This window comes from Macrotis lagotis, chromosome X, assembly GCF_037893015.1.
Source record: "Macrotis lagotis isolate mMagLag1 chromosome X, bilby.v1.9.chrom.fasta, whole genome shotgun sequence".
Lineage (NCBI taxonomy): Eukaryota > Metazoa > Chordata > Mammalia > Peramelemorphia > Peramelidae > Macrotis > Macrotis lagotis.
Window position 1 is genome coordinate 625,345,437 of NC_133666.1, and position 25,576 is coordinate 625,371,012.

The following is a 25,576-nucleotide window of genomic DNA, read 5'->3' on the forward strand; positions in this document are numbered from 1 at the left end:
GTAGGTTCTTGCCCCACCTACATATGTGGGGAGACACCCCCTTCTGGAGTATATGTCCCATGCTGCTGCTCTCCTTGACTCTGTCAAGCACTCTTCCTTGCCAAGGCTCTTTGAGACTGGTGGCTGACTGTATAATTCAGCCAGAGCTTTGTAAAGGGCCTGTTCCTTTAGGAGAATTGGGGCAGGGGGAGTTTGTTACACTGAATTCACCAACTATTATTTCTGAATTAGCTCCACAAGCAGGATTCAATCCTTACAAGCCAAAAAAAAAAAAAAAAAAAAAAAAAGCCCAAACAAACAAAAAACCCTCTACAACAGCTTGTAGCAGAAACATTCTTTGTGTTCCCCATAGTGCCTAGTATAGCAGATCTAAATCTTTAGGGCCTTAATTAATGGGGAAAGGAACCCTAGTTCTAAATTCCCAGTGAAGTGCTTCATCCTGGTCAAAAAAAGCAAGACCTCCTGGATAACAGCCCTAAGCATAAGTGATCTGAAACAGGCCATAGCCTTGGCCCCCTTGATTTAAATCATTTCCCTCTATGCTTAACCATAATCTCTTTGTCCTTTGATAATTGAAATAAGGGATCAGCAATGGCATCTTAATGGTAGAGTTAGACTGGTTGCTAAGCCCCAAACTAATTAGAAATGATGGAGGAAGTGGGTGTGACTTAAGAATTCTGGATTTTCATTCTAGCAGTCCTGCTTCTAATGTGTGTGTGTGGGGGGTCTTCCAGCCCCCTGCCTATTTTGCCCAGATCTGGAGAGCAGGGAAACTTCCTGAAAACACTAGTTAGTCTGATCTTTATTTCAGTTTGAAAGTTACAAGAGAACTTACCATGATAATTGTAGAGAGCCCAGAGATAATCTAGCCCAAGTTTTTATGTACAAGCCCACCCCACCCCCAGTGTTCATGCCAACATCCTGGCACCAAAACCCTTCTTGTTCAGCACAGGAGCTTCAGGAATGAAGAGAGCTGGAGTCTGTGGCTATGGTCTGGGTCCAATTTCCATCTCCCTTCTGCAGGCAGGCCCTCTCCTATAGGCGCACTGGATGCCAGTGCCCCACTCCTAAGAATCCTCCCCCTTGCCAAACTCCTCCTAAGCCAGTGGATCCCTGACAATACCTTACAAAAAATGTCTCAGGGCCAAAGTGGCAAAATCAAAGGTTCCTGTGTTGGCTTCTTCTGCTTTGTTATTTTAACACTGAATTGTTATTCCAGCTTCTGGTCTTGGAAATGATTTTTTTGCTTTGTTTTTCATTTTCATACAAAAAAAATCTGACAATTTTGTTAAAGAGATAAAAATCTTTTAACAGGTGCAGTTCTGTTGGTCAATCTGCTTTCGACAAGGCTCCATGGTCACAGCCACCCCTACCCCACTTCGGCCAGAGGTCATATGTGTCACTTCACTCCATGTGTCTGTGGCTGGGTCATAGCATTCCACACTGTCCAGAAATGTGTGTCCATCATATCCACCTGCAAGGGGGACAAGATAAGCATATATCTGCATCAGGTCAGGGAAGAAGGGGAGAGAGGACTGGCTTTTCAAATCCCCACAACTTGTCTTCTTGCTTTCTTTCTACTTTTCCCTCCCCTGCCCAGTCCTGCAAGGCAAAAAGCAGATGGAGAAGGAAAGAAAGGCTGTGCTATTATTCCATAATGACTCTCAAAGGACTGAGTATATCAGATACATTGGATGTCTGTGCCCCCCCTCAGGGTTCAGAATCCATACAGCTAACTTTACCAAGAACATAGATCTTTCCCTGGTGTACAGTGACCCCCAGTGCACTCCGCCGATGCTTCATGGGGGCCACAAAAGTCCAGGTCTCTGTTTCCACATCATATCTTTCCATACTGTTCAACTGGTCAGTGCCATCGTAGCCTCCTGTAGCATAGATGCAATTGTTGAGAGCACAGACTCCTGCACAAACAAACAGACAGACAGATGGGTGACCCATAGAATAGAAAATCCAGGTTCCTCAGAATCCCCAGACAGCACTTCTACTTAGGGTCCTCTCCTTACCTTACAAGATCACATAAATCTGAGCATGGAGAGAACTAGTCTGCTTGTCTGAGCATCAAAGCTGTAACAAGATCCCCCTCTAAGAAGGCAGAGCACAGGGACCTGAATAGGCAGCCTGTTTCTTTTGCTCATCTCTGCAAACCAGGCCAGGCCTTGCCATCCCCAAGGTCAGGTACACAATAAATATCTATTTCTGCTTTGGTCAGGTCCCTGAGAGGAGAAAACTTCAGTCTAGGATTCCAGACCCCATCCCTACCCCCGAATATCTCCCTGCTCACCTGCCCCACTTCGGATGGTGTTCATAGGGGCAATCATCCGCCACTCGTTCCTTTCCGGGTAGTAACACTCAGCAGAATTGAGACGGTTTGTCCCATCGAAGCCACCGACTGCATAAAGGAGACGATTCAGAACAGCCACTCCCACACCGATCCTCTGTGTCAGCATCGGGGCTACCAAGTGCCATTCATCCCGTTCTGGCTCGTACCTGCAAGGGAAGCCAGAGGATGAGAATCAACCAAATCTGTCCTTGCAGATGAGGGTGGGAGGGGTGAACAGGGGGCCGGGGCCACAAGGCTGGCCATGTCGTCTTGCTTTTGGCCTCTTAAAGCAAGATGACAAAGTTGTAAGGTAAATTGATTGTAAACCCCACTCAGGATCCAAATTTTTCCTCCTACTAGGAGCAATGAGCAGGGAATGGGCTTATTTCATGAGTATGAATATGAAATAATAATCAATTACCCTGTTCTCACTATTTTGCTTTGCGTCTGATGACTGATGCCTTCTCAGATGCTTCTCAGGTGTTGTTTTCCTCAACTAAGCTCTTGGGGCCTGGTTTCCCATATCTATCTTAATAGGAGGTACTGTTGAGTTTATTCATTGCCCAACACTCACCTCTCCACACTGTTGTGGTGAATGCAGCCATGGGAGCCCCCAACTGCATAGATGAGGCCATCGATGACACCAACACCAATACGATTCCGGGGCACACTCATGGGTGCACAGGGGGACCACTGATTAGTCATAGGATTGTAGCAGTCCAGGGCATTGGAGTCTGTATTGCCATCTGGGGAATTGTTCCTGCCCCCCACGGCATACAGCAGGCCACCCACCACACAGCCTGCCAGGCCACTTCGAGGCACCTGTAGGTCTGCAAGACGGAGCCAAGTGCCATCACAAGGGTTGTAGGCCTCCAGGTAGCTCAATGATTGGCGGAAGTAGCCTCCTGCTGTGTAGATGAGCTGGCCCACCTTGGGTGCCCGGCAGGGCATCACCTGGGTGGGCTTGTGCAGGGTGAGGTCTTGAAAGATCTTAACCAGATAGTCCTTACAGCGTGAATCTGATTGGAGGATCTCACATTTCTGCAGCTGCATTTGCAGGAAGTGGGGAGTGAGGGAATGGCAACGGACAGCACGAAGAAGGGCCTGAATGTAGAAGCGGCGATGCTCGCAGTCATATTTGACCCAATTGATGCAGGCATGGAAGACCTCGGACTCACAGCGCACGTTGAGCTCATCCCGGCTGATAAGTGTAGCCAGCTGGCAGTGGGACAGGTTAAAGAATTCCTCCTGCTTTGCTACCTGGTAGGGGGGATGAGAGCTAGTGGGGGCAAGGAGTTCTTGACCACGGTCCAAAGCGCTGCCCTCCCATCCTCCTGGGATTTGACTACCATCGTCAGGAGCTGTGTACTTCCTGCTTTCAGTGGGGCCACCCCTGAGTGGAGACACAGGGAAACAGAATGCCCCCAGCTCCTCCCCAAAGCTCAAAGTAGTACTAATAAACAAATGAACAAGTAACAAAGCAGCCAGACGCCCATCAACCTAGACTTTCTCACTCTCACCCTGTACATCTCAACTTAGGCACAGGACTAGAGTTTTGTCCAGAAAATGAATCATTCACCACACCACCCTTCACACCCCCCCCCCACCCAGGCCAAACATAACACACTTACCTCCCCAAAGTGCATGTAGATGTACTCCCGGGCTCGTTGATGGAGTTCAGCACAGCCAATTTGCTCAGCAAAGTTGGCAATGCCAATGGCATTACTGGGGTCCAGCTGCTGCACCAAAAAATCACTGCAGGCCCGCACTACACTGTCAATCTGGTACATGACAGCCCCATTCATCACATGTAGCACACATTTCTCCCCCATGGAGATGGAGGCAGTGTAGGCAAACTCTATGAGTCGTTCCATCACTTTGGGGTGGATGCCCTCAATGGAGACCACTTCCATGCCCTGCTCCCGCAACCCATTGGTGAACATGGCCTTGAAAACTGGGCTGGAGGAGGCCAGTACCACCTTGTGCGCCATAAATTGGGCAGCAGGCGCATCCTCGTACTTGACCTGCAGAGTCACATCACATAGCTGCTGGCTGAGCCGAAGCTCATTCATGATGCCAAAGGCCTGTTTGGTGTGGTCCTCTAAGGTGTAGCTGAAGGTCCGGTTGCCATGCTGGGAGGGTGTCACCTCCGCCTTGCATTCCGTGGCATACATCACCGCATCGCCAGCCCCCCCAGGGCGATTGGACAGGAGGGGGAGAGAATGGGCACAGGGAACACCCCTGCTATGCCCAGACACTGGCTGCATCAGCCTCTAGAAAAACACTGCCACCGCCTGGAATCATGCACCTGGGAGTGAGGGTGAGGGGATGATGATCAGGCCCTAGATGCCAGTCCTGGTGGGGAAAACCCACTCCTCCATGGGCTTCTTTCTGTCTCTTGGGGGAACAACAATTTCTTCTTTGCTAAGACGACTATCCCAGGAGTTGGTAGCCAACTCCCCCCACCCTAGGTGCTCAGAGTACCAGCCTAAAAGTGAGCCTTATCAGTGTCAGCTGGCACTCCAGAGTAGCAATTCTTGCCTGGGTAAGGCCTCCTGCCAATGAGATAACCTATGTAAAGTACTCAGCAAAACTTAAAAGAGCTACATAAATACTATGGCTCCTCCTCTTAATTATATTCCCTGGCCAGACCCCCTGGTGGAGGTCTCTCTGGCCTGGCTCTGAGCCCTGAAGGGATCACAGATCTCAGAAGGCATCCATTCCGACCTCACTCTAAAGAGGAAGCTGAGGATCTGCAGGGAAGCAACTTTGCACAGGTGCTAAGATCTGGAATTCCAACCCAGTTCCCGCGGCGTCGGGCTCTGAACTCCGAGTACAAAAAGCAGAAGGTCCCAGATCCGAGCTGCGGCCACACTAGACATCTGAGAAGTGACCCTTCTAAGTAGTGGACACCCCCCCGCCCGGTGCCCCCCATTAGCCAGTTAGTAGGTGGCATTCCGGCCATGGCTACTCCTGGGGCCCCTGAGGGTACAAGCCCCGTGTTCCGGCTGCTAGCCCTCCCCTGGGGGTCCGGGGGGCCGCACTGGCCCCAGCCCGGCCCCGCTTGGAGCCCGAGGAAGCTGGCTCCGAGGCAGGAAGCCCGGACTCCAGCCGGGCGGGACGGCCTCCCAGCTACGTGACGTCGGGGCTCGCGCCCGCGCTCCCCGCCGCCCGCGCCCCCCGCTCCCCCCGGGCCGCTGGGGAGGCTCGGAGGGGGCAAAGCCCGGGAAGCCGCGCTAACGTCGGTCGGGCCGGGGCCGGGGCCGGGCCGGGGCCGCAACCGGAGCCGGCCCGAGACCCGGGCCGGGGCCGCACAATGGCTGCGCTCCCACTTCCTGCCCCGGCCTTGGCCCCGGTCCGGCCCGGCCTGCCCACGACCGGCTCTCGGGGTCCCGGGGCCGCCCGCGGGGGCCTTCCCGGCCCCCCCAGAGCCCGTCCGCCCGGCCCTCTGACGGGGGGAGCCCTGCGCGAGCGGGGAAGGCCGGGCCCGGAGGGGGGAAACAAAGCGGCGCCCGGCCGGGGGGCGCCAGGCCGGCTCGGCCCGGGCCAGGCCACCCCTCTCTGGGTCCGCCGCGGCCCGCGCCGCCAGGCGGGCTCCGAGCTGCAGGGACGAGCCCGGGCCCGCCGCCCGGAGCCCCCCGCGGCGGCCTGCGAGCCGGGCCCCGGAGCCCAGCCCGGGCCGGCAGCGGGGGGCCTCTCCCGGGCGCCGGCTCGGGGCCGCACCCCGCCGGACACGGCCCCCCGCGGCCCCGAGGGCCCGAGCCCCGGCGGCGGCGACCGCGGCCGCGTTACTCACCCAGCCATGGCCGCGCTCCTGCTCCTCCGCCTCCGCCTCCGCCTCCCGGGCTCGGGCGCCTCCATCGCGGCGCGCGGGGGGTGGGGTGGGGGTGGGGAGCGGGAGAAGAGGGAAGGCGGAGGGGGAGGGGCAAGGGGGAGGATAAAGTCACCATGACTAAGCAGACCGCGCGCCCCGGCCTCGTCAGAATAAGAGTCTCCTGGTCCGCCGCCCGGGATCCGGCGGCCAATGGGGTCGCCAAGACCGCGTCCTCGAGCGAGGAGGAGGGGAAAGGGGCCTCGCTTGCCTTCGACACCAAAAAAGAGCATGGAGGCAGGGCTGGGGGAGGGGGCCCTGTTGCCACCCCTTCCCCTCCCCCTTCCGAGGGGGGCCCCTGGGTCACCAAAGCGCCTGGCCGCGGGGGCGGAGCCGGGGGGCGCCCCTGGGCCACCCCTTCCCGGGGCCCGCCGCGCCCACGACGGAGCTTCGCGGGCTCCTGGGCCCCAGGACTCACCGCAAGCGCTGGGGGACGTCCGCCCGGCCCGTGGCTCAGCAGCCCCGCCTTGGAGCCGGGCCCGGTGCCCAGCAAGCCCGCCCCTCGTCCGGGGCCGCGGCGGCCGGCCTCCACGCCCCACGCGACCCGCCTCTCCTCCGCCGCCCCGAGCCGGGCCTCTGCTTCTCGCAGGCGCCTGCAGAGCGGGAGCTCGGAGCACGTGCTGTTCGGCACCACGGAGGCGCTCCCGCCCGCCCTGCGCGAGGCCGAACGTGGGGAGAAAAACGACCGTTTCAGCCGCCCCCGGGCCCGGAACACAGGGGGCGGCAGGGCGGGGGAGGGGGGTCCCGCCTGCCCCAGGGGCTGCGCGTTGCCCTGCCCGGCCACGGAAGCGTCCTGGACACCCGGGGGCCGGAGGATCCCCGGCTGCCGCCGCCGGGCGCGGGAAGCCCGAGTGCCACGGACGCCCGAGGACCGGCCTGTCCGCGGCCGCGGCGGGGCCACTGACATCTGAATCGGAGCAGCTCCGGCCCCGAGGCGGGGAAAAGAGACGCCTGGGTGTGGGGAAGCTCAGGGCCGGAGCCACGCGTGGGGATCACTGAAGACTGGGAACCCAAGGCGGGGTGGAGCCAAGGTGCAATCAGACCCCCCCCCCCCCCATCCCTGGGTTTCCAGCCTCCTTAGCAAAAAAGCTACCTCGATCCTCTGCAGTTCGGGAGGCTACCGGAGGGTGGCGGCGCGCCGACATGGTCTGCTAGGGCCGCGAAGTGGGGATCAGACTTAGGTGGGAGACCCCAGGCTCAAAGTTATGCAATCGCTTCGCGATCTGCCCCCAACCCTCTTCCGCAGCGCCCAGGCGGGTCGCCCCGAGATCAAGAAGGCTGCGTGCCGGGAGGTAGAGGACGGATTGGGTCTTATGTTAGGGACGCGCCGGGCTGGGTATGCACAGCCCAGCCGAGGAGAGGATGGCGCTGCACAAAGATTTTCCCACAAGCCCCGAGCCCATCCGCCAGATCCGATTTGGGACTGGGGCTCCTCCCCCTTCCTGCCTGTAACGGCGGCTCATCCGTGGTCCAGGCGGCCAAGGAAGCCGGGACCCGGCTGGCCCTAACGACTCTGCGTTTTCCAAGGTGTCTGTCCACCCCCCGACATTCTAGTACAAATTACTTTATTCACTTTTATAAAACAACAGAAACGCCCGGCAATCCGAAAAGAGGCGGGCCCCGGGCGCGGGCTGGGGGAGAAGAGTCAGTCGGCGGGCTTGGGCAGCAGGCAGCGAAGGGGCGCGCGCGAGGGCGTGGCGTTGCCGGTGGAGACGCTGGTGTCCGGCCCCTCCGCGCGGTTGGAGGAGCGCTCTGACTTGCTGGTGCTGCCCTCGAGCGTGCGCTGCAGCCCGCGGCGCCCACCCGCCGCGCCCTCGCCGCGCCCCGGCCCCGCGCCCAGGGGGCCGCAGCGGCACAGGAGCAGCAGCGCGCGGCGCAGGTCCCGGCTGGTGAGCGTGTAGATGATGGGGTTGAGCAGCGAGTTGGCCATGGCCAGCCCCAGGAAGTAGTCCGCCTGCAGGAGCAGCGGGCAGGCCCGGGCCGGGCAGGCCACGTCCAGCAGCAGCAGCGAGAAGAGCGGGCCCCAGCACACGACGAAGGCCAGCAGCACCACGGTGACGGTGCGCAGCAGCGCCAGGGGCTTGGGCAGGCGGCGGGGCCCTCCGGCCGCGGCCCGCAGCTGCCACCTGCGCGCGTTGGCCCGCACCTGCCAGTAGATGCGCGCGTAGAGCGCGAAGATGGTCACCAGGATGGCCAGGAAGGCCAGCACGCAGAAGAGGACGTAGGGCTTGGCGTAGAGGGGGAGCACCGTGGAGCACTGGGCCAGGCGGCCCAGGCAGTTCCAGCCGAGGCCGGGGAGGAGCCCGAGCAGCAGCGACAGCAGCCAGGCGGCCCCGGCCAGCAGCAGCGTGCGGCCCCGGCGCTGGGCGGGCGCGGGCCGGCGGCCGCTCATGGTCAGGTGGCGCTCCAGCGCTATGGCGAGCAGGCTGAGCACCGAGGCGGCCAGCGTGACGAAGACGCCTCCCTCCCGGGCGAACCAGAGAGCGGGCGACAGGTGCAAGGTGCGGGCCCCGGACAGCAGGATGTTGGCGGTGTAGGCGGCGCCGGCCAACAGGTCGGACAGCGTCAGGCTGCCCAGCAGCAGGTACATGGGCGCGTGGAACTTCTTGTGGCGCCAGAGGACCAGCAGGACCGCCAGGTTCTCCAGGACGATGACGCCGCACACCGCCAGGAAGGCGATGGCATCGGCGCGCAGGCCCCCGTTCGGGTCGTAGCGCGCCCCATTCAGCTTGCCCGTGTAGTTGTAGTGCAGCGCGATCACCTCGCTCCCCAGCGCGGCCGGGGGCGCCTCCATGGGGGCGCGCCTCCCCTTCTCCTCCTCCTGCTGCTGCTCTGCCTCGTGGGGCGCTTCACCGACGGGCGGCTACATCCCCAGACGGGACCCTGGGGAGAGAAACCATTCACAGCTCCGGAGGGGCTGTTCTGCTGGGGAAGGGAAAGGGCGAAGTCAGTGGTGGAGGCCCCCCCAGAGCTGGGCCTCTAAAGAGTCCAGCACCCCAGAGACCTCCTTTCCCTCAGACTCCTGTGTCCTCCCTAAAGTCTTCGAAATAAGGAGCAGGAGGCAGAGGCAGCTTCTCCCCCCTCCCCATTCTGGGACCCCGGCCAACCCAGAAAAGAGACCCAATGAGCTGCCGGTGCTCCACAGGGAGGATGTCCGAGATTCCCTCGAGGCACCCCCTTCTGGGGCAAAAGCCCAGGCAGCTGTCCTTAGAGCCAGACTGCAGTGAGGGGGCCGAAGGGGAATGGGCTTAGCCCTTGGCAAAGACCTGGCAGGCAGCTCCAGCAGGATGAGGAACAGCGGGGGAGGTTCCTGGGAGGGGATGAGTTGTGACCTCCGGGCCAGGAACCAGGCAGGCACCGGAGCTGGGCCAAGCCAGTGGGGCGGGAGACATTGTCCCAGAACTCTCAGATACACGCACAGACACAAACACAAAAGCCACACACACGAGCAGAGTTGCACAGGCAGGCACGGATCCACAGACAGAGAGCATGACACTTACACAAGTAGGCAAATCCACGGAGGCTTAGCGTCACTCATGTGCACGGCTACAAAGTCCCTGAATCCCCGAATCTGAGTTAGAAGGAAATTAACCCTTAATTGGAAACGGATTTCCCCGCCCCCCTCCGGATTTAAAATGTAAAAGCAGAATCACTGGCAATCAGACACACAGTGCACCCACTCGTGCTATCCAGAATTACACACGCAGCAGGCACCACAATGCATAGAGCGTGCTGCCGATGGGAGAGATCTGGGATTTTGGAAGGACTCCCTGGAGCCGGGGCAGGAGATGTGGCTGAGGAGTGCCGTGCCCGTTGGCCTGGCTGGATCGGGAAAGCAAGGGCAGAGGCTTGCGAGCCAGCGGGGGTTCTTAGACGGCGCCTGCTTCCCTCTGTACCCTCCCGCGCGCTCCATTCCTCTAAGCCCAGATGGCTGGGGTTTCCCTGAGCTGATTTTGAGGTTTATCCTTTTTTGGAAATGCCAGGGAAGTCCCTAGAAACCGGGGGTCTTGGTTCAGAGGAGCCGCAGGGTGGTGGTCCCGTTCCCGTGTCCCGCGTGGGACATCCGGAGGGCTCCGGACAGCGGCTACTGTGGCCCGGGGACGAAGCCCCCACAGTCGTCTCCGGTGCAGCAAGGACGCCGGGGGAGCCCTTAGCTTCAGGACCCCGCCCGCCGCTGCTCTCCCCCTGCCCCACGCGCGTCGCCAGGACCCCGGGAACACCCTCGGGGAGAGGTGTCGAGTTCGCTCTAGGATCTCGAACCCAGACCCCACTACCCCGCCTTGCATGTCCCGGGAGGGGCCCCCAGGCCCCCCGCACTCACCCGGCGGTAGCGAGCTGCGCTCCGCCAAGCCCAATGAAGCGCGCTCCTCCTCGCCCAATGAAGCGCGCTCCTCCTCCGGAGTTGTGCCCGCACAGGGCTGGGCGGGGAAGAGCCCGGGCCTGAGAGGCTCGGCTCAGGCCTGGGTGCGGGCCAGGGGGCGAAGGCGGGGCCTGAGCTGTTCCCAGAGTGGGAGGCAGGATCCATCCCGGCTTGTGGGCGGCGCGGGAACAGCTGGCCCCCCTCAAACCCGGCGGGACCCACTCCCGGGCCCCGGGCCTGCGCCCTCCTGGGCGGCCCTTTTCCAGTCGATACTGCAGGGTCCGTCCGGACGGGACTGGCTCCGCAGAGAGCGCGTCAAGGCGAGGCAATGTGTCCAGGGTCACCCGGCGCTAGCGGCGTGCCCGCTGCCGGCACGGGGCCCTACGCGCGGGGGCCAGCCTTGCTGCCCTCGCTCGCGGCACTCGGTCCCAGGCGGCCACACGGACGCTCAGACCCCGTCCGGGCTGGAGCTCGGCGTGCAGCCGCCCGGAGGCACCTGGCTCCGCGGGGGCTTGCGGGGGACGCCTTAGGAAAGACCCTGCCAGCAGAGGGGCACAGAGGGCGAGACCCGATGGACTGGAGTAAGCCCTGGAGCCCGGCAGCCCCGCCGCCCCAAGCCGCGCCGCCCCCCAGCACCCCAGAGACAGCCGAGAGACACTAGCAGACAGACACAGACAGGGGCGCACAGAGACAGAACTCCAGGGACGGACTGGGACAAAGACACACTTACAGTGAGGCTCGGCTACGGGATGGTCCTGTTTCTCAGGGCCAGGAAGCTGCTTCCCCTTAGCTCCCCAGGGGCCCGCAGGCCTGGGAGGATGGACTTCAATTCCCGTGGGGACCTTTCCCCGGGTCAGCCGGCTCTCTCCTCAGAGGCAGACTGACTCTCACGAACTCTGCCGCCCCCTCCTTAAGGCCCGCCTGCTCCATGTCCGGGGGCCTCCCCCGCCTTTGACCCCTCCCCTTCTGTTCCTACTAATTCCCTACACCTGGCCCCCTCCTCCCCAGTTCCCAGGCAGGATTCGACCCCTGGCTCTCTGGTCCTGCCCCCGGGTTCTGGGACAGCTACCTAATCTAATCTAATCTGAGTCTGTATTTTATAAAACATTTCTCTGCAAGGCAGTGTGCTTGGTCAGAGCCATACCTTAGACAAAGGGGGTGGATGCGATGGGGTGACCTGTGGCCTCCACCAAGGGCAATGCCCTTTGCACCTACTGGGAAATTGTGGCCAGTTGAAGAATAATGGGTAGGAGGTGGGGTTTGAAACAGACTGGGTGAAAAGTAGATGGGGACTGAAGATTTGTAAAGTGTTTGAATACATTATCTTTGATCCTTAAGCCTATATAAGTACTCTGAGTACTAGTAATATTTCCATTTATATATGTGGAAAATTGGGGCTCACAGAGAATAAGGGACTTGCTCAGGTCATAGCTAAGAGTCCTAAGCAAAATTTCAAGCTGGGCCTTGCCTGATCCAAGTCCAGGATCATGCAGCCTCTGAGAAATGGTCAATACCACAGTCTTAAAAGTTGAATAGGAGTTCAGAGATCATTTAATCCAATATGCTCAGAGCAGGAATTCCCTTAACAACAATCAATCAACAAACACTTATTAAATGCTTTCCTTGGGTCAAGAACTGTACTGAGTGAAAGGGGGAACAATGAATGAGTAAATGGTTGGTTGGTTCTTATCCTTATCAAAGAACACCAAACAGCATCACTCTGAGACAAATTACAGTGTCAGACTGTGGCTGATTAGACTGATGGGAGTTCAGAATGCTCTACCACAGGTCAGGCACAAACAATCCATGTGAACACCTAGGGTGGGTACTCTAAACACACACACACGCACAGACACACACATATATATATAAGAATAAATAAATGAGGGAAGGAAGTTAAGTGCTTATTATACTAAACTATACTAAACACTGGGGATACATATAGGAAAGTAGAATAGTTCCTTCCCTCCAAGAGCTTAAAGTCTAATGGGGGAGGTAATATACAGAATACATGTGTAAAATGAATGCAAGTTACTTTAGAGAGAAACTACACTAGAGGGAAGGAGGGAAGAGATTAGTAAAGAGCCAAGAAAAGATTTGGGGTGTGTGTGGGGGGGGAATCCGCTCTTCCGGCATCCCCCGTCCGGCTGCCGCAGTTGGTGCGGCCCTAGGGAAGCCGCCAGGATGGCGGCTGCGACCCGACGTTCAGGCAGAATCCTGCAGGAACTCATGCGGCGGCCCGCGGCCCGCGGCGTGCTGCTCGGCGTCCCGGCCGGCCGCTGGGCCCTGGGAGGGAAACGCTATCTGCTTGCAGATGATGTTGTGAAGCTGCAAGAATTCCAGCATGCAAAAATGGCAGCTTCCTGTCGATTTCAGGGCAAAAAAGAAATCTTTTTTAAAGATATAGAAGAGAAAAATGAAGAAAAAGGATCTCATCTTAAAGGAGGAATTGAAAATCCTGCTCCATTTGTGTGAGACCCAAGATGACCTGGAGCGGATAAGAAATGCCATTTACAGGTACCATTCTGAAAACAGAAATGTCTCCTTTGGAGAATTTAAGTTTGGACCCCTTTTTATAAGACTTTGTTATGAGCTGGACCTAGAACAGTCTGCAGTGGAACTCATCAAAGACCAGCATTTGCGTGGTTTCTTTTCAGACTGCACATCATTCAATATTCTGATGAATATGTTATTTATCAAAGGCAATTACAAAGGAGCGTTGGAGCTTTTATTAGAAATGAAAAAAACAAGAGGTAAAGTTCAATAAAGACACCTACATCCTTGCTTTTGCAATTTGCTACACACTGAATAGTGCCAATTCTTTCAGTACCTGCATGACTTTATGGGACGAAGCATTGATCAAAGAAGTAGTTTTGACAAGGCAAGCTTATGGTTTTGCTATAGCATTAGCACTGAAACAGAACCAGGTGGCAAAAGCAAGATCCATTTATTCTCATATCATGAACCCAGACAGCAAAGCATGCAGTAATTTAAATATCCTTATCCATGCCCACTCAGACATGTTGGAAGGAGTCCTGCAGATCCCAGAGGCATCTACTGAAAAAGCCTACTCTAGCTTTGTGAAGAAGCAAGAGTTCTCAGAGGAAGTGCTGACTACAGTGAAGAAGAAATTAGATGGACAGCCAGCTCTCCAGGCCAGATTCAAAGAGATTTGGGATAATCTCCAGCTCTCTGGCCAGGTCATCCCCCAATCTGTGGATACAATACTTTGTGTCATCCCTCAGAGCAAGAAACCCCACATTCTCTCCAAAAAATAAGCCGCCGGACTTTACAACCACTCAATTCATCTCTGATAGCTGAGTAGCCCTGGAGGGGAGCTAAGGTGACTCTGAACTGATTGTGTCTTTCTGAATGTCTTAGAAATTGATCTAAAGGAAATTAGACTGAATATTTTTCCCCCTTCCCAGATTTTTGACATTCCTAACTGAGAGGTTAGTATTGTGGACAATTGACCCAAACAACCTGAATTTTTATTTTGGTCTCTGTTGAGTGACAGATGTGCCCTAGAGAAGGTTGTAGTGGTTTCTCAGTCCTGTTTCCTGGACCTCAGTTCACACAAAGAGAAAACGGAGAATTTCAGGGCTGGCTATAGACTTGTCCACTCTTAGTAACCCTTCTTTCCAAAGGCACTTGTTATATCATTGTAAACTCGATTCTGTTGTGGATTTCAGGAAGTTTGCTGTGTTGCTTTGAAAAATGGTCATTTTTTCATATTTCCTTGAATGCACTAATACTGTTTTTAGTATCTAAAGCACCAAGGTGTGAATGCTGAGAAAGTCCCTAATAAAATATTTGCTAGAAGCAGAATTACATGGACAATGTAACTCAACAAGAAACTGGGACTAAGGAGGATTTTGTCCTGGCTTCCACCACTACCTAATTTATGTGACCCTACACAATCCACTTAATGATTTAGTTCCTGGTTTCCTCATCTATATACACCAGTACTTGTGCCCTCCTATCTTACCATCCAGATCTGAGAATATCAGACAACAAGTAGGAAGATTTTAGACTAATAAAAGCAACGCATAGAATAAAAAAAAAAGATTTTGTGAAGAATGTAATGCTTAAGGTGAGTCTTAAAGGAAGCCAGGAATTCTAAGAGGTAAGGGTTGGAAGGGAGTGCAGTCTAGACTTTGTGAGAGATCCAGTGCAAAGGAACAGTGAATGGGTCAGTTTGACTACATCACAGACTGCATCAGAAGGAAGAGTAAGTTTATAAACAGTTTTACAAGTCAAGAGGAATTTATTTTTGATCCTAGGGAGTCATTGGGATTTGTTGAGTTGTGAGGTAATCTGTATTAGAAAAATCACTTTGGCAGCTGTAAGGAGGATAGATTGTATAGAGGAGAGACTTGGGAGGCAGGGAGACCAAGAGGAGGCTACATATGGTTATGTGAGTAGAAAGCTAGAGTTTGGTATGCAAGAGATATTGGAGGGATTGAAATGATAACCTTGACACATTCAGCTAGCTTTTTTTTTTAGGTTTTTGCAAGGCAATGGGGTTAAGTGGTTTGCCCAGGGTCACACAGCTAGGTAATTATTAAGTGTCTGAGGCCGGATTTGAACTCAGGTACTATGCACTGGGTCATCAAGCCGCCCCAGCTAGCCTTTTCTTGAAGATATAAAGCAATGGGGAACTCAAAACCTCCCAAGGTAATCTATTGGCTTGGAGACAATTCAAATATTTAAAAATATTTTCTTGGGGAGATGCTGGAGAGGGAAAGAATTTAAAACTAAAATTTTTTTTAAAAATGTTAATAAGTAAATAAATTTTTTAAAGAATCAAAAATTTTTAACTGGAAAAAAAGTGAAAATGTTTGAATATATTTTGCCTCTCTGCATGTTCTGGTCATTGACCATTGAAGTTCTTTCTTCTAGGGACCAAGAAGAAGTCTGATTTCTTGTTTATGTGGCAACCCTTCAGATATTTGAAGTCAGCTTTCATGTTTCCACCTATTTGCTTCTTCAGTCTAACTGTCCACAGTTCCATCAACCTATCATTTATATCACATTATATAGTTCCATTGACATCCTGTTCTCCTGTGGACCAGCACAGAAGTCACAAAATTGGGGCTGAAAGGGTTCCCAGGGGGCCAGTGATTCCCATCTACACCTTACTAAGTCCTCCATATCTGCTGAGTGGACAGGAATCATCCAGCCTTTACTTGAAGGACAACCCAATTTCTGTTGAAGCAACTCAATTCACTTTTGGACAGCTCTGTTGGCTAGAAAGATTTTCCTTCTGTCAAGCCAAAATCTGTTGCTTTGAAACTTGACCTTTTTCTACTCTCTGGGGCCAAATAGAACAAGTCTAATCCTTTCACATGACAGCCTTTCAAATATCTGAAGACAGCTATTATTTTCTCCAAACTCTTCTCTTTTGCAGGATAAGTACTTCTAATTCTTTCAAATAATCCTGTTATGACCAGAGCCTCTGCCATTCTAATCACTCTTTGATTCACCAGTATCTTTCCTAAAATGTGGTACCCTGAATGGAACACAATATTCTAGATATGGTAAGACCCAGGCAGCTAGGTGGTGCAGTGGATAGAGTTAGGAGATCCTGAGTTCAAATCTAGCTTCAGACATTTTCTATCTATGTGATCTTAGGCAAATCATTTAACCCTGACTGCCTCACATCCTGATCCATCTCCAATTGTCCTGATCCATATCTCGACACTGGACCCAGAAGGCTTTGGAGGAGAAAGTGAGAGGCTGGTGACTTAGCTCAGACCCCCCTCACTCAAATCCAATTCATGTGCTTGTCATGGTATCAATTCCCTGATGTCATGGTCTTCTTCGAGAATGAAGGACAAACAACAGAAGAGGAAGAGACAGTGCTTATCCAAAGTTACAAAGGCTTTGGAAGGGTTAGGATTCAAGCTCAGATCTTTAGATTCCAAATTCAGTGTTCTTTCAATTCTAGTTTTTCCATAATAGAAGGGGGAAGCTTTGAGGTTAGGGGCTATGTCTTCTCTCTCAAACAAAGGAGTAAATAGATCATCTATGATTAATTGTATGGTTGGGACCTGGATGGGAAAATATTTGGAGGAGCTGTCATGAGGTGTTGATATGAGTAAAATAGAATTTTAAGCAGAAGTGAGAGTCCAAATAAAATGATAGAAACTGGAACTAATGCTGAAGGAGTTGTAGGAAGAGAGGTGTACAAATATACAATTAATGATGAATTTATCCAGCTGTTCTGAAAAATAATCCAGAATTATGACAGAAGAGTCACTAAACTGTTCATGTCCTTTGACCCAGGGATTCCATGATGAAGCGTATATCCCAAAGAGACAAAATGAATGATATTAATGGATGAATGAAGTATTTTAGAAGTATTTTATGCATAACATTGTTTTTGGAGTCCCCATAAAGAAAAATGACAGTCCCTTCTTTGAAGGGGTTCATGGCAAATGGAGAAGACAACACATATGGAAGGTTTTTAGCAAGTCAGAAGGAAAGGTTCCATGGTCCTCGGTGCTAAGAAACAAAGAAGATTAGGGGAGGCTAGGTGGCACAGTGGATAAAGCACCGGCCCTGGAGTCAGGAGTTCCTGGGTTCAAATCTGGCCTCAGACACTTAATAATTACCTAGCTGTGTGGCCTTGGGCAAGCCACTTAACCCCACTGCCTTGCAAAAACCAAAAAAAAAAAAAAAAAGATATGAATCCCACTGATCAAGACTCTGATTTTGAGCTATCTGGTTGTCCAAAGGACTCTGGTGAAAAGTAGCTGAGCAGCAGTTGGTTGCTGTCAACCCTGCAGGGATAGTTGCTACTAAGTTGCTCCTACATAGGGATTGCTTCCCAAGATGATGGCTAAGGACACTAAACTGCAAAGTTTCTTTCCCAAGTCTCTTGAGTTCATCCTTGTGGACAATGAGAGGAAGAAATACTCCCTACATAATAAAAATATTTGTTCTGCCACTCTTTTATCAGCTATGATGCAAAAGACAACACAATCAAAATAAAACAATAAAAATAAAGATTTAATAAGTATCAATTCATCAGTTCTCTCTGAAGGCATTTTTCATCACAAGTCTTTTGAAATTGTCTTGGTTCATTGTATTGAACAAAGTAGCTAAATCTTTTTAGTTAATCATAGTATAATATTGCTGTTACAAAGCTATACAATATTCTTCTGGCTCTATTCATTTCCCTTTGTATCAGTTCATATAATTCTTCCCAGGTTTTTCTGAAACTAGCCTGTTCATCATTTCTTCTAGTACAATACTATTTCATCACAACTTGGTCAATCATTGCCCAATTGATGGACATCGAGTCTAATTCCAATTTTTTGCTACTGCAAAAAGAGCTGCCGTAAATATTTTTGGTGCAAAGAGGTCCTTTTGGAATATAGACCTAATAGTTATATTGCTGGGTCAAAGTTTTACAATCCTGTGGGCGTGGGTTCTAAATTGTTCTACAGAATGGTTGGACTAGTTAAATAGTTCCACCACTAATGCACTAGTGTCTATGGGTGTGTTTGTAGACAGTAAGGGAACAGCCAGTAGATAGGCAAGTAACTGAAGAACAGAGAGAGAACAGAGATGATGGAAGAGACAGGATGGAATAAGACAAAGGGAGCATACAAAGGTGTTTTCCTGGGCAAGAAAGGTCATGTCTTTATGTGAGATAGGAGCAAAGGAAGATGATGTGGAGGAAGGCATCTGAGTAATGAGAGATAAGGAGATAGAAGAAATGGGAGCTCTGAGTGAATGGCCTCAAATTTTCAATGAAATCTGAGGCAATTTTCTTAGCTGAGAGGGTGGAGGGAAAGGAAATCATGGGTGGTTTGAAGAGTAATAAAAAAAAGTTTGGAAGAATTTTTAGGACTTTAATTGTCTTCTATCTGTTACTTGTATGCACTAATGTTGTATATGTACTAATATTAAGTATTTGCTATTTCCCCCAACAAAGTTTTTGTTTTGTCTTAGTATTCCTCTCACTTAGCATAGTGCCTGCTATATAATAAGTGCTCAACAAAGGTTATTTTGGAGGGGCGGCTGGGTGGTACAGTGGATAGAGCATGAGTCAGGAGTACCTGAGTTCAAATCTGGCCTCAGACAATAATTACCTAGCTGTGTGACCTTGGGCAAGCCACTTAACCCCACTGCCTTGCAAAAACTAAAAATAAATAAATAAAGGTTATTTTGATTGATATGTTAGAATATTCCTACAGTTTAGTCAATTGGCAGGTGGGCAATTAATCTTGATAACAGTGATTTCTGAACTCATTACTTTCTTGCATACTATCTTCCCTCTCCTTATAGAAATCTCCCTTATCAGAAAAACAAACCCACACATTGACCATTTATGACAGCATATGCCTCACTCCACACCTGTGGCTACTCTATTATCTACTGAGAGGAGAAAAATAATTTCATCAGTTCTCTGGAATCATCATTGGTCATTGCATTCATCTGAGTTCTAATGTCTTTTACTGTTGTTTTCTCTGACATTGGGATCACTGTATTTATTGTTGTAGTGGTTCAACCTACTTCCCTTTGCATCAATTCATATACATCCTGCCAAACATCTATTTATTCTTTATATTTGTCATTTCTTTTTTGGGTGTAGGGAGGAGAGGCAATTGGGGTTAGGTGACTCGCCCAGAGTCACACAGCTAATAAGTGTCTGAAGTTAAATTTGAACTCATATCCTCCTGACTCCAGGGTTGGTTCCCTGTCCACTGTACCACTTAGCTGCTCCATATCTGTTCTTACAACACAGTGATATTCCAGTAAACTCATATATCATAGTTTTTCAGTCATTTTCCAACTGATTGCCATTGACTTTTAGTTTTCCTTTGGTTGGAGATATTTTTGCTATATAAAAAAGTGGTAGAACAAATATTTCTATTATGTAAGGGGTATTTCTTACTCTCATTGTCCAGGATGATGAACCCAAGAGACCTGGGAAACCTTTCAGAAGTTGTTTGTGTTCTTAAGGAGGGGGAAGGAATGTGAGGAAGGGAGAGAATTTGAATTTCTAAAAATTTTTAAATGATTGTTAACTTTTTTTACATTTAATTGGAAGATATTTAATGAATAGAAAAATAACTTAATAACTCAAACATACCCATGTCTCTTATCACCTTCAAAAAACCTTTTTCACGATCTATGCTTACTAGCTATCGTCCTAATATCTCTTTCCTTTTTGTGATTAAACTTGTCTTCACATCTTTTCCTCTCACTCTCTTTTAAACTCTCTGCTGTCTGGTTTTCAATCTTATCATTCAACTATAACTGCTCTCTCCAAGATTTCTAATGATCTCTTAATGGCCAAATCCAATGGTCTTTTCTTAATCCCCATCCATTTTGTCCTCTCTGTAGCCTTTGTCACTATCAATCACATTCTCCTTCATATTTGCTTCTCCCTAGATTTATGGTAAGACCTCTCTCCTATTTCTCCTCCAACCTGTCTGACCACTTCTCAGTCTCTTTTGTTGTCTCCTCATCTAGTTCATGCCTGCTAACCATGGGTGTCCCCTAAGGGTCTGACTTGGGCCCTCTTCTCTCTATTTTGCTTGGTGATCTCATCAGTTACCATGGATTCAACCATGATCTCTAGGCTGATGATTCTCCTTATCCAGTCTGCACCTCTTTTCCGAGGTGCAAATCCAACTACCTATTAGACATCTCAGACTAAATATCCTGTAAATATCTTACATTTCACGGGTCTAAAACAGAACTCCTTATCTTCCCCTCCAAAAAAAATCCTCCTTTCTTCCCAACTTCCCTCTTACTGTCAAAGATACCAGCATCTTCCCGGTCACCCAGGCTCCAAACTTAAGTATCATCCTGGTTTCTTCACTTTCTTTCATACTTTATATCCAATCTGTTGCCAGGACCTGTTAATACATAATACCTTTTTAATATTTCTCATATATGTACTCTTCTGTCCTCTAACACTGCTGCCACTCTGATGATTGATAGACCATCAACACTTAGATTATTGAAAATAGACTGCTGGAAATTAAAATATCTCTGAGATACCACCTCACACCTCTCAGACTGACCAATATGATCAGAAAAGATAATAATCAATGTTGGAAGGGATGTGGGAAATCTGGGATACTAATACATTGTTGGCGGAGCTGTGAACTCATCCAACCTTTCTGGAGAGTAATTTGGAATTACGCCCACAGCTAGATAATTATTTAGTGTCTGAGGCTGGATTTGAACTCAGGTCCTCCTGACTCTAAGGCCGGTACTCTATCCGCTGCACCACCTAGCTACCCCCATGAGACAACTTTTAAAAATTGAAGATAGTAAACTTTGGTCTGCATTCAAACCCCATAATTCCTTCTCTAGATCTGGATGGCATTTTCTAACATAAGGTTTTTAGAATTGTCTTTGATTATTATAATCCTGAAATGTACAATTCCATCATAGTTGATCATCATCCAATGTAGCTGTTAATGTGAAAATATTCTTTTGGTTCTGCTCACTTACTCTGCATCAATTCATGCAAGTCTTTCCAGGCTATTCTGAAGTCTGGTCCCGCGTTGTTTCTTATAGAACAATAATGTTCCACCACATTCTTGAGGTGAATCTTAAAGAAAGCCAGGGAACCTCAGAATCAGAGGTTCTGAAGGAGACCTTTCTAAATACTGGGGGCAGCTAGGACAAAGGCAAGGAGATCATGAATGGAGTGCTGTGTGTGTGCTGAACAGTAAGTAGGTCTTTATGGCTTCCAGGAGAAAGGGAGTCAAGCATAAGAAGGCTGAAAAGTGAGGAAAGGCCCAGGCAGGGAAGAACTTTAGACAGAATTCTAATAGGATTTGTTTCTGGGTATAACAGCCATTCGAGTCTATTGAGTTGGAGGTAAAGGAATGGAAATGGGAAGAGTGACTTCTTCAGACCACCTCTTAAGGAATGGCTGTGACTAGTATGAATAGGAATGGGGAGAAACTTGAGATGGATAGTTCAATTAAAAAGCTATTATGGGGTGGCTAGGTGGTGCAGCGGTTAGAGCACCGGCCCTGGAGTCAGGAGTACCTGAGTTCAAATCCAACCTCAGACACTTAATAATTACCTAGCTGTGTGGCCTTGGGCAAGCCACTTAACCTTGAAAAAACTAATTAAAAAAAAAAGGTATTGCAATGGTCCAGATTAAAAGCATTAAAGAACCTGAACTAAAAGTAGTGTAGTATCTTTTGTGAATGGAGAGAAGAGACATATGTGCTCAGGGATGTGCTGAACTCTATTCAAAAACTTACTATAGAAAGTTGACTATTAAATTTTCAGTGTGAACATTTAGACCTTGGAAATGGGCAAAAGCTGACTTGGTTATTTTATTGATTGTCTAGACTTAAGAAAATGTTGAAGAACATGTCAATAAAATATGTCGTGCTTAATATTTTTCCAGGGAACTGGTTGTTAAACATTTACCAGCACAACCCTACACACAGGATCCAATAAATGACTGTCCCAAGCAGTGTCTACCTGAGTCTTCTCTTCTCCAGATTAAACATGCTAAGCATGGGATCAAGGTCTTTTCAGTTGATAGCAGAGTGTAGAGAGCCTTGGCATTGGAATCAGAAAGACCTGAGATAAAATCTGTCCCCAGACATATATTAGTTGTATGGCCCTGGGGCAAGTCACTTAACTTCTGTTTGCCTCAGTTTCCTCATCTGTAAAATAGGTCTAATGGCACCTACCTCCCAGGCTTGTTGTGAAGATCAAATGAGATAATATTTGTAAAAAGTGATTAGCATAGTGTCTGGCACTTTGTTGTGACTTATTCCCTCCCTCATTCCTTCCTTTCCGGGTTGCTCTCTTCTGGACAGTTGCCAGTTTGTCCATTTCCATTCGTTTAACCCAGAACTAATTCTTCGTGAATTCTGATGAAGGCAGAGTACAATGAAACTGTCACCTCCCTGTTCCTGGAGGCTTGCTCCTCCTAATGCAGCCACAAATTGCGTTTCATTTCTTGTCTGCCATGTCACAATGCTGACTCATATTGAGATTGTGCCCAGCTTAAAAACCCCCAGATTTTTTATTGGAAATTTTTTGATCCCTATAGAGCCTGCAAAAGAAGAAAGGAGAAGGGCAAAGGTCAGAACCACAAGTATTCCAATTACCATTCTATCACAGGTAAACCTGGAAGGAGTGTTCATTTTTTGAAGGTAAAGAAACAGCAAATCCTAGGGAGGGAAAGAGTTCAAAAGCTCTCTTTGTGTTTGTGTATATGTGTGTGTTTGTGTGTGTGTGACAGAGAGACAGAGACAGAAACAGAGAGAAACATAGGCAGATGAGAAAAGCCTGGGAGGCTCTAGCCAATGATAAGAAGTCAGTTCCCTTCTTGCCCCTCCTCCTCACATATGTCAAAAAAGGTTTGTTCAAGGGAGTTCCCAGATCATCCTGATGAGATTACAAGAAGGTGAATCTTTGTGTAGAACTTTGATTTCATCTCTCTGAGGAAGTAGTTTGTAAACATGCTGGTGAAATCATAGACACATTCATATATCTCATCAAGAATGACAGACTGAGTCTCTGGAATTGGGGATGAATTGGTTGACTAGGAGTGTAATGGGTCAGGGACCTTACTTTACATTGGGGTTATAGAAGAAACTTCAGCTCAAACTGTGCCCCTTTCTACATTTTTATCTTTTCTGAGCACAGATCAAATATCTGTGACCTTAGAGGCTTTTCATGATTGGTGGATGGGATTGGGAGGAAAGGAAGGGAGGTTCCTTAGTATTGGCATGGTCCCCTAGGGCACCCTTGAAATATTAAGAATTCCCATGGGGCGGCTAGGTGGCGCAGTGGATAGAGCACCGGCCCTGGAGTCAGGAGTACCTGAGTTCAAAGCTGGCCTCAGACACTTAATAATTACCGAGCTATGTGGCCTTGGGCAAGTCACTTAACCCCATTGCCTTGCAAAAAAAAAAAAAAGAATTCCCAGACCTTGAGTTCCTGGACTTCAAGTATTTAAGCCTAGATCTGGGCATGCTATGGTAGAAATAAATGCCAAGTTTACATTTTCTCAGCTATGTCACCCCAGGAAAGCACAACCAGGAAGCCAAGTAATAGGAGCTCCTAAACCATCATCTTCTAAGAAAAGAAGAAATTCTTAAGCTATACCTGGCTCTGGCTTGCCTCTCTGGTATCCCCAAGTCACCAGTCTGTGAACCTAAACTTGCAAAGACAGAGAGATTTCTTGGACCCTTTACACCCTGGTTTTTGATCCACTCTCTCCAAAGTCACTGATGATCATTTAGCTGCCAAATCCAATGTTTTTTTCCCTCAATCTTCATTCTCCCTGATCTCTCTGCAGCCTTTGACTCTATTGATCACTTTCTTCTCATTGATCCTCTCTTCTTTTTGTTTTCAGGACCCCTCTCTTTCTGGTTCTTCTCCTCTGTCTCCTGCTAGATCCTCCTCCAGATCATGCCCTCCCCTTGTAAGCATCCCTCATAATACTGTCCTGACTCTTCTCTTCTTTCTCTATCCCACCTCACTTGGTGATCTCAGCTTCTGTGGATTTAATCACCTTTGCTATGCTGATGATTCTCAAATCTACTTAACCTGCTTCAATCTCTGATTGTGTCTCCCACTGCCTTTCAGATATCTCAAACTGAATGTCTAGTAAACATCTCAAACTCAATGTCAAAAATGGAATTCGTTATCTTTCCCCCTAAAGACTGCCCTGTTCCTACATTACCTATTATGGTTGAGGGCAACACCATCTTCCCAGGCCCTCAGGCTCACAACCTATGAATCATCCTAGGTTCCTCACTATCTCTCGATCCCTCCAATCCAGTTGCTGATTTCAATTTTGCAATATCTCTCAAATATGCCCCCTTGTCTCCTCTAATACAGCCACCATTCTGATCCTTATATCTGGATTATTGGAATAGTCTGTTAGTGGGTCTGCCTATCTCAAGTCTTTCCCTATTTCATTTCATCCTCCATTCAACCACTGAAGTGATTTACCTAAAGTGCAGGTCTGATCATGTCACCTCTTTCACCCCAAATTAATAAATTCCAGTGGCCTCATATTGCCTTCAGGAGCAAACATATTATGTTATGTTTGGTGTTCAAAACTCTTCTCTTTCTAGTCTTCTTATACCTTATTCCTTTATACATTTTTTTAGACCCAGTTCTGGCTTCCTGGCTGTTCAGTGGACAAGAAACTTCATTTCTCTATTTGGGGCATTGTTTCTGGCTGTCCCCCATGCCTGGGACACTCTGACCACTAATTTCCCTGGCTTCTCTTAAGTCCTAACAAAAACCTCAACTTCTACAGAAAGACTTTCCCCACCTTTTTTAATTCCGAAGATTTCCTTCCTTTAATGATTTCCTATTTATCATATATATATATATATTTTTTTTTTTTGCCTGTTTCTTCCCCCCTGTATATTATAAGCCCTCAAAGGCAGGAACTATCTTTTGCCTCATTTTTATCCCCAGATTTTAATACAGGACCTGGTCCAAAGTAAGTACTCAATTAATATTGATTGATTGATTGCCAGGCACTTTGGATACAAAGAAAGACAAAACTAATATCTACCCTCAAGAAGCTCGAAGTCTAATAGTGAGACAAGCAAAATCTATGTACAAAAAAAATTATATAAAGGCTAAATTTGAGATAATTTCAGAGAAAAGACATAAAGATTAAAGAAGACCTGAAAACATTTTTTGCAAAAAGCAGAATTTATTTAAGACCTGAAAGTAGCCAGGAAATTCAGGAGATAGAGGTAAAGAGGGAGAGAAAAGGGGCGGCTAGGTGGCCTAATGGATAGAGCACCGGCCCTGGAGTCAGGAGTACCTGGGTTCAAATCCAGTCTCAGACACTTAATAATTACCTAGCTGTGTGGCCTTGGGCAAGCCACTTAACCCCGTTTGCCTTACAACCCCCCCCCCAAAAAAAGAGGAAGAGAAATCCAGACTTGGGAGATATCATTGAAAATGATTGCAGTTAGGTGATGGAGTATAGTGTACAAGGAATAGGAAGGAGACCAGAGTCACTGAA

At 49.7% G+C, this 25,576-nt stretch overlaps 2 protein-coding genes, 1 long non-coding RNA gene and 1 pseudogene across 5 annotated transcripts; 1 reads left to right on the forward strand and 3 right to left on the reverse strand.

Moving 5' to 3' along the window:
* Nucleotides 1-289: 289 nt before the first annotated feature.
* Nucleotides 290-6,764, reverse strand: KEAP1 (kelch like ECH associated protein 1). 3 transcript variants are annotated; one of them, XM_074203369.1, is made up of 6 exons: nucleotides 6,628-6,764; nucleotides 3,970-4,646; nucleotides 2,913-3,598; nucleotides 2,300-2,505; nucleotides 1,743-1,919; nucleotides 290-1,474 (listed from the first exon to the last, which is right to left on the reverse strand). In XM_074203369.1, the coding sequence occupies exons 2-6, from the start codon at nucleotides 4,603-4,605 to the stop codon at nucleotides 1,308-1,310; spliced, it is 1,872 nt and encodes a 623-aa protein (XP_074059470.1). In that variant the 5' UTR covers nucleotides 4,606-4,646; nucleotides 6,628-6,764; the 3' UTR covers nucleotides 290-1,307. The 3 variants fall into 3 exon arrangements, with proteins under 3 accessions (XP_074059470.1, XP_074059469.1, XP_074059468.1); XM_074203368.1 differs by lacking the exon at nucleotides 6,628-6,764 and adding an exon at nucleotides 5,066-5,229; XM_074203367.1 differs by lacking the exon at nucleotides 6,628-6,764 and adding an exon at nucleotides 6,135-6,544 and having other exon boundaries at nucleotides 291-1,474.
* A 184-nt stretch (nucleotides 6,765-6,948) lies between these two features.
* On the reverse strand, nucleotides 6,949-9,003 carry S1PR5 (sphingosine-1-phosphate receptor 5). Its single transcript, XM_074203370.1, has one exon. It carries the CDS (start codon nucleotides 9,001-9,003, stop codon nucleotides 7,855-7,857), a length of 1,149 nt encoding a protein of 382 aa, XP_074059471.1. The 3' UTR covers nucleotides 6,949-7,854.
* Nucleotides 9,004-9,019: 16 nt separating this feature from the next.
* On the reverse strand, nucleotides 9,020-11,458 carry LOC141500293 (uncharacterized). Its single transcript, XR_012471902.1, has 3 exons — nucleotides 11,300-11,458; nucleotides 9,710-9,780; nucleotides 9,020-9,134 (listed from the first exon to the last, which is right to left on the reverse strand). It is a non-coding gene; the product is annotated as an uncharacterized LOC141500293 (long non-coding RNA).
* Nucleotides 11,459-12,753: 1,295 nt separating this feature from the next.
* On the forward strand, nucleotides 12,754-15,067 carry LOC141496995 (pentatricopeptide repeat-containing protein 2, mitochondrial pseudogene; annotated as a pseudogene).
* The last annotated feature ends 10,509 nt before the right edge of the window (nucleotides 15,068-25,576 follow it).

Coding starts and splice junctions, on each gene's coding strand:
- KEAP1 (XM_074203369.1), bottom strand. CDS start 4,605: ATGCAGCCAGTGTCTGGGCATAGCAGGGGTGTTCCCTGTGCCCATTCT. Junction 2,506..2,912: donor CACCACAACAGTGTGGAGAG/GTGAGTGTTGGG, acceptor CTTCCCTTGCAG/GTACGAGCCAGAACGGGATG. Junction 1,475..1,742: donor GGGAAAGATCTATGTTCTTG/GTAAAGTTAGCT, acceptor TCCCCCTTGCAG/GTGGATATGATGGACACACA.
- S1PR5 (XM_074203370.1), bottom strand. CDS start 9,003: ATGGAGGCGCCCCCGGCCGCGCTGGGGAGCGAGGTGATCGCGCTGCAC.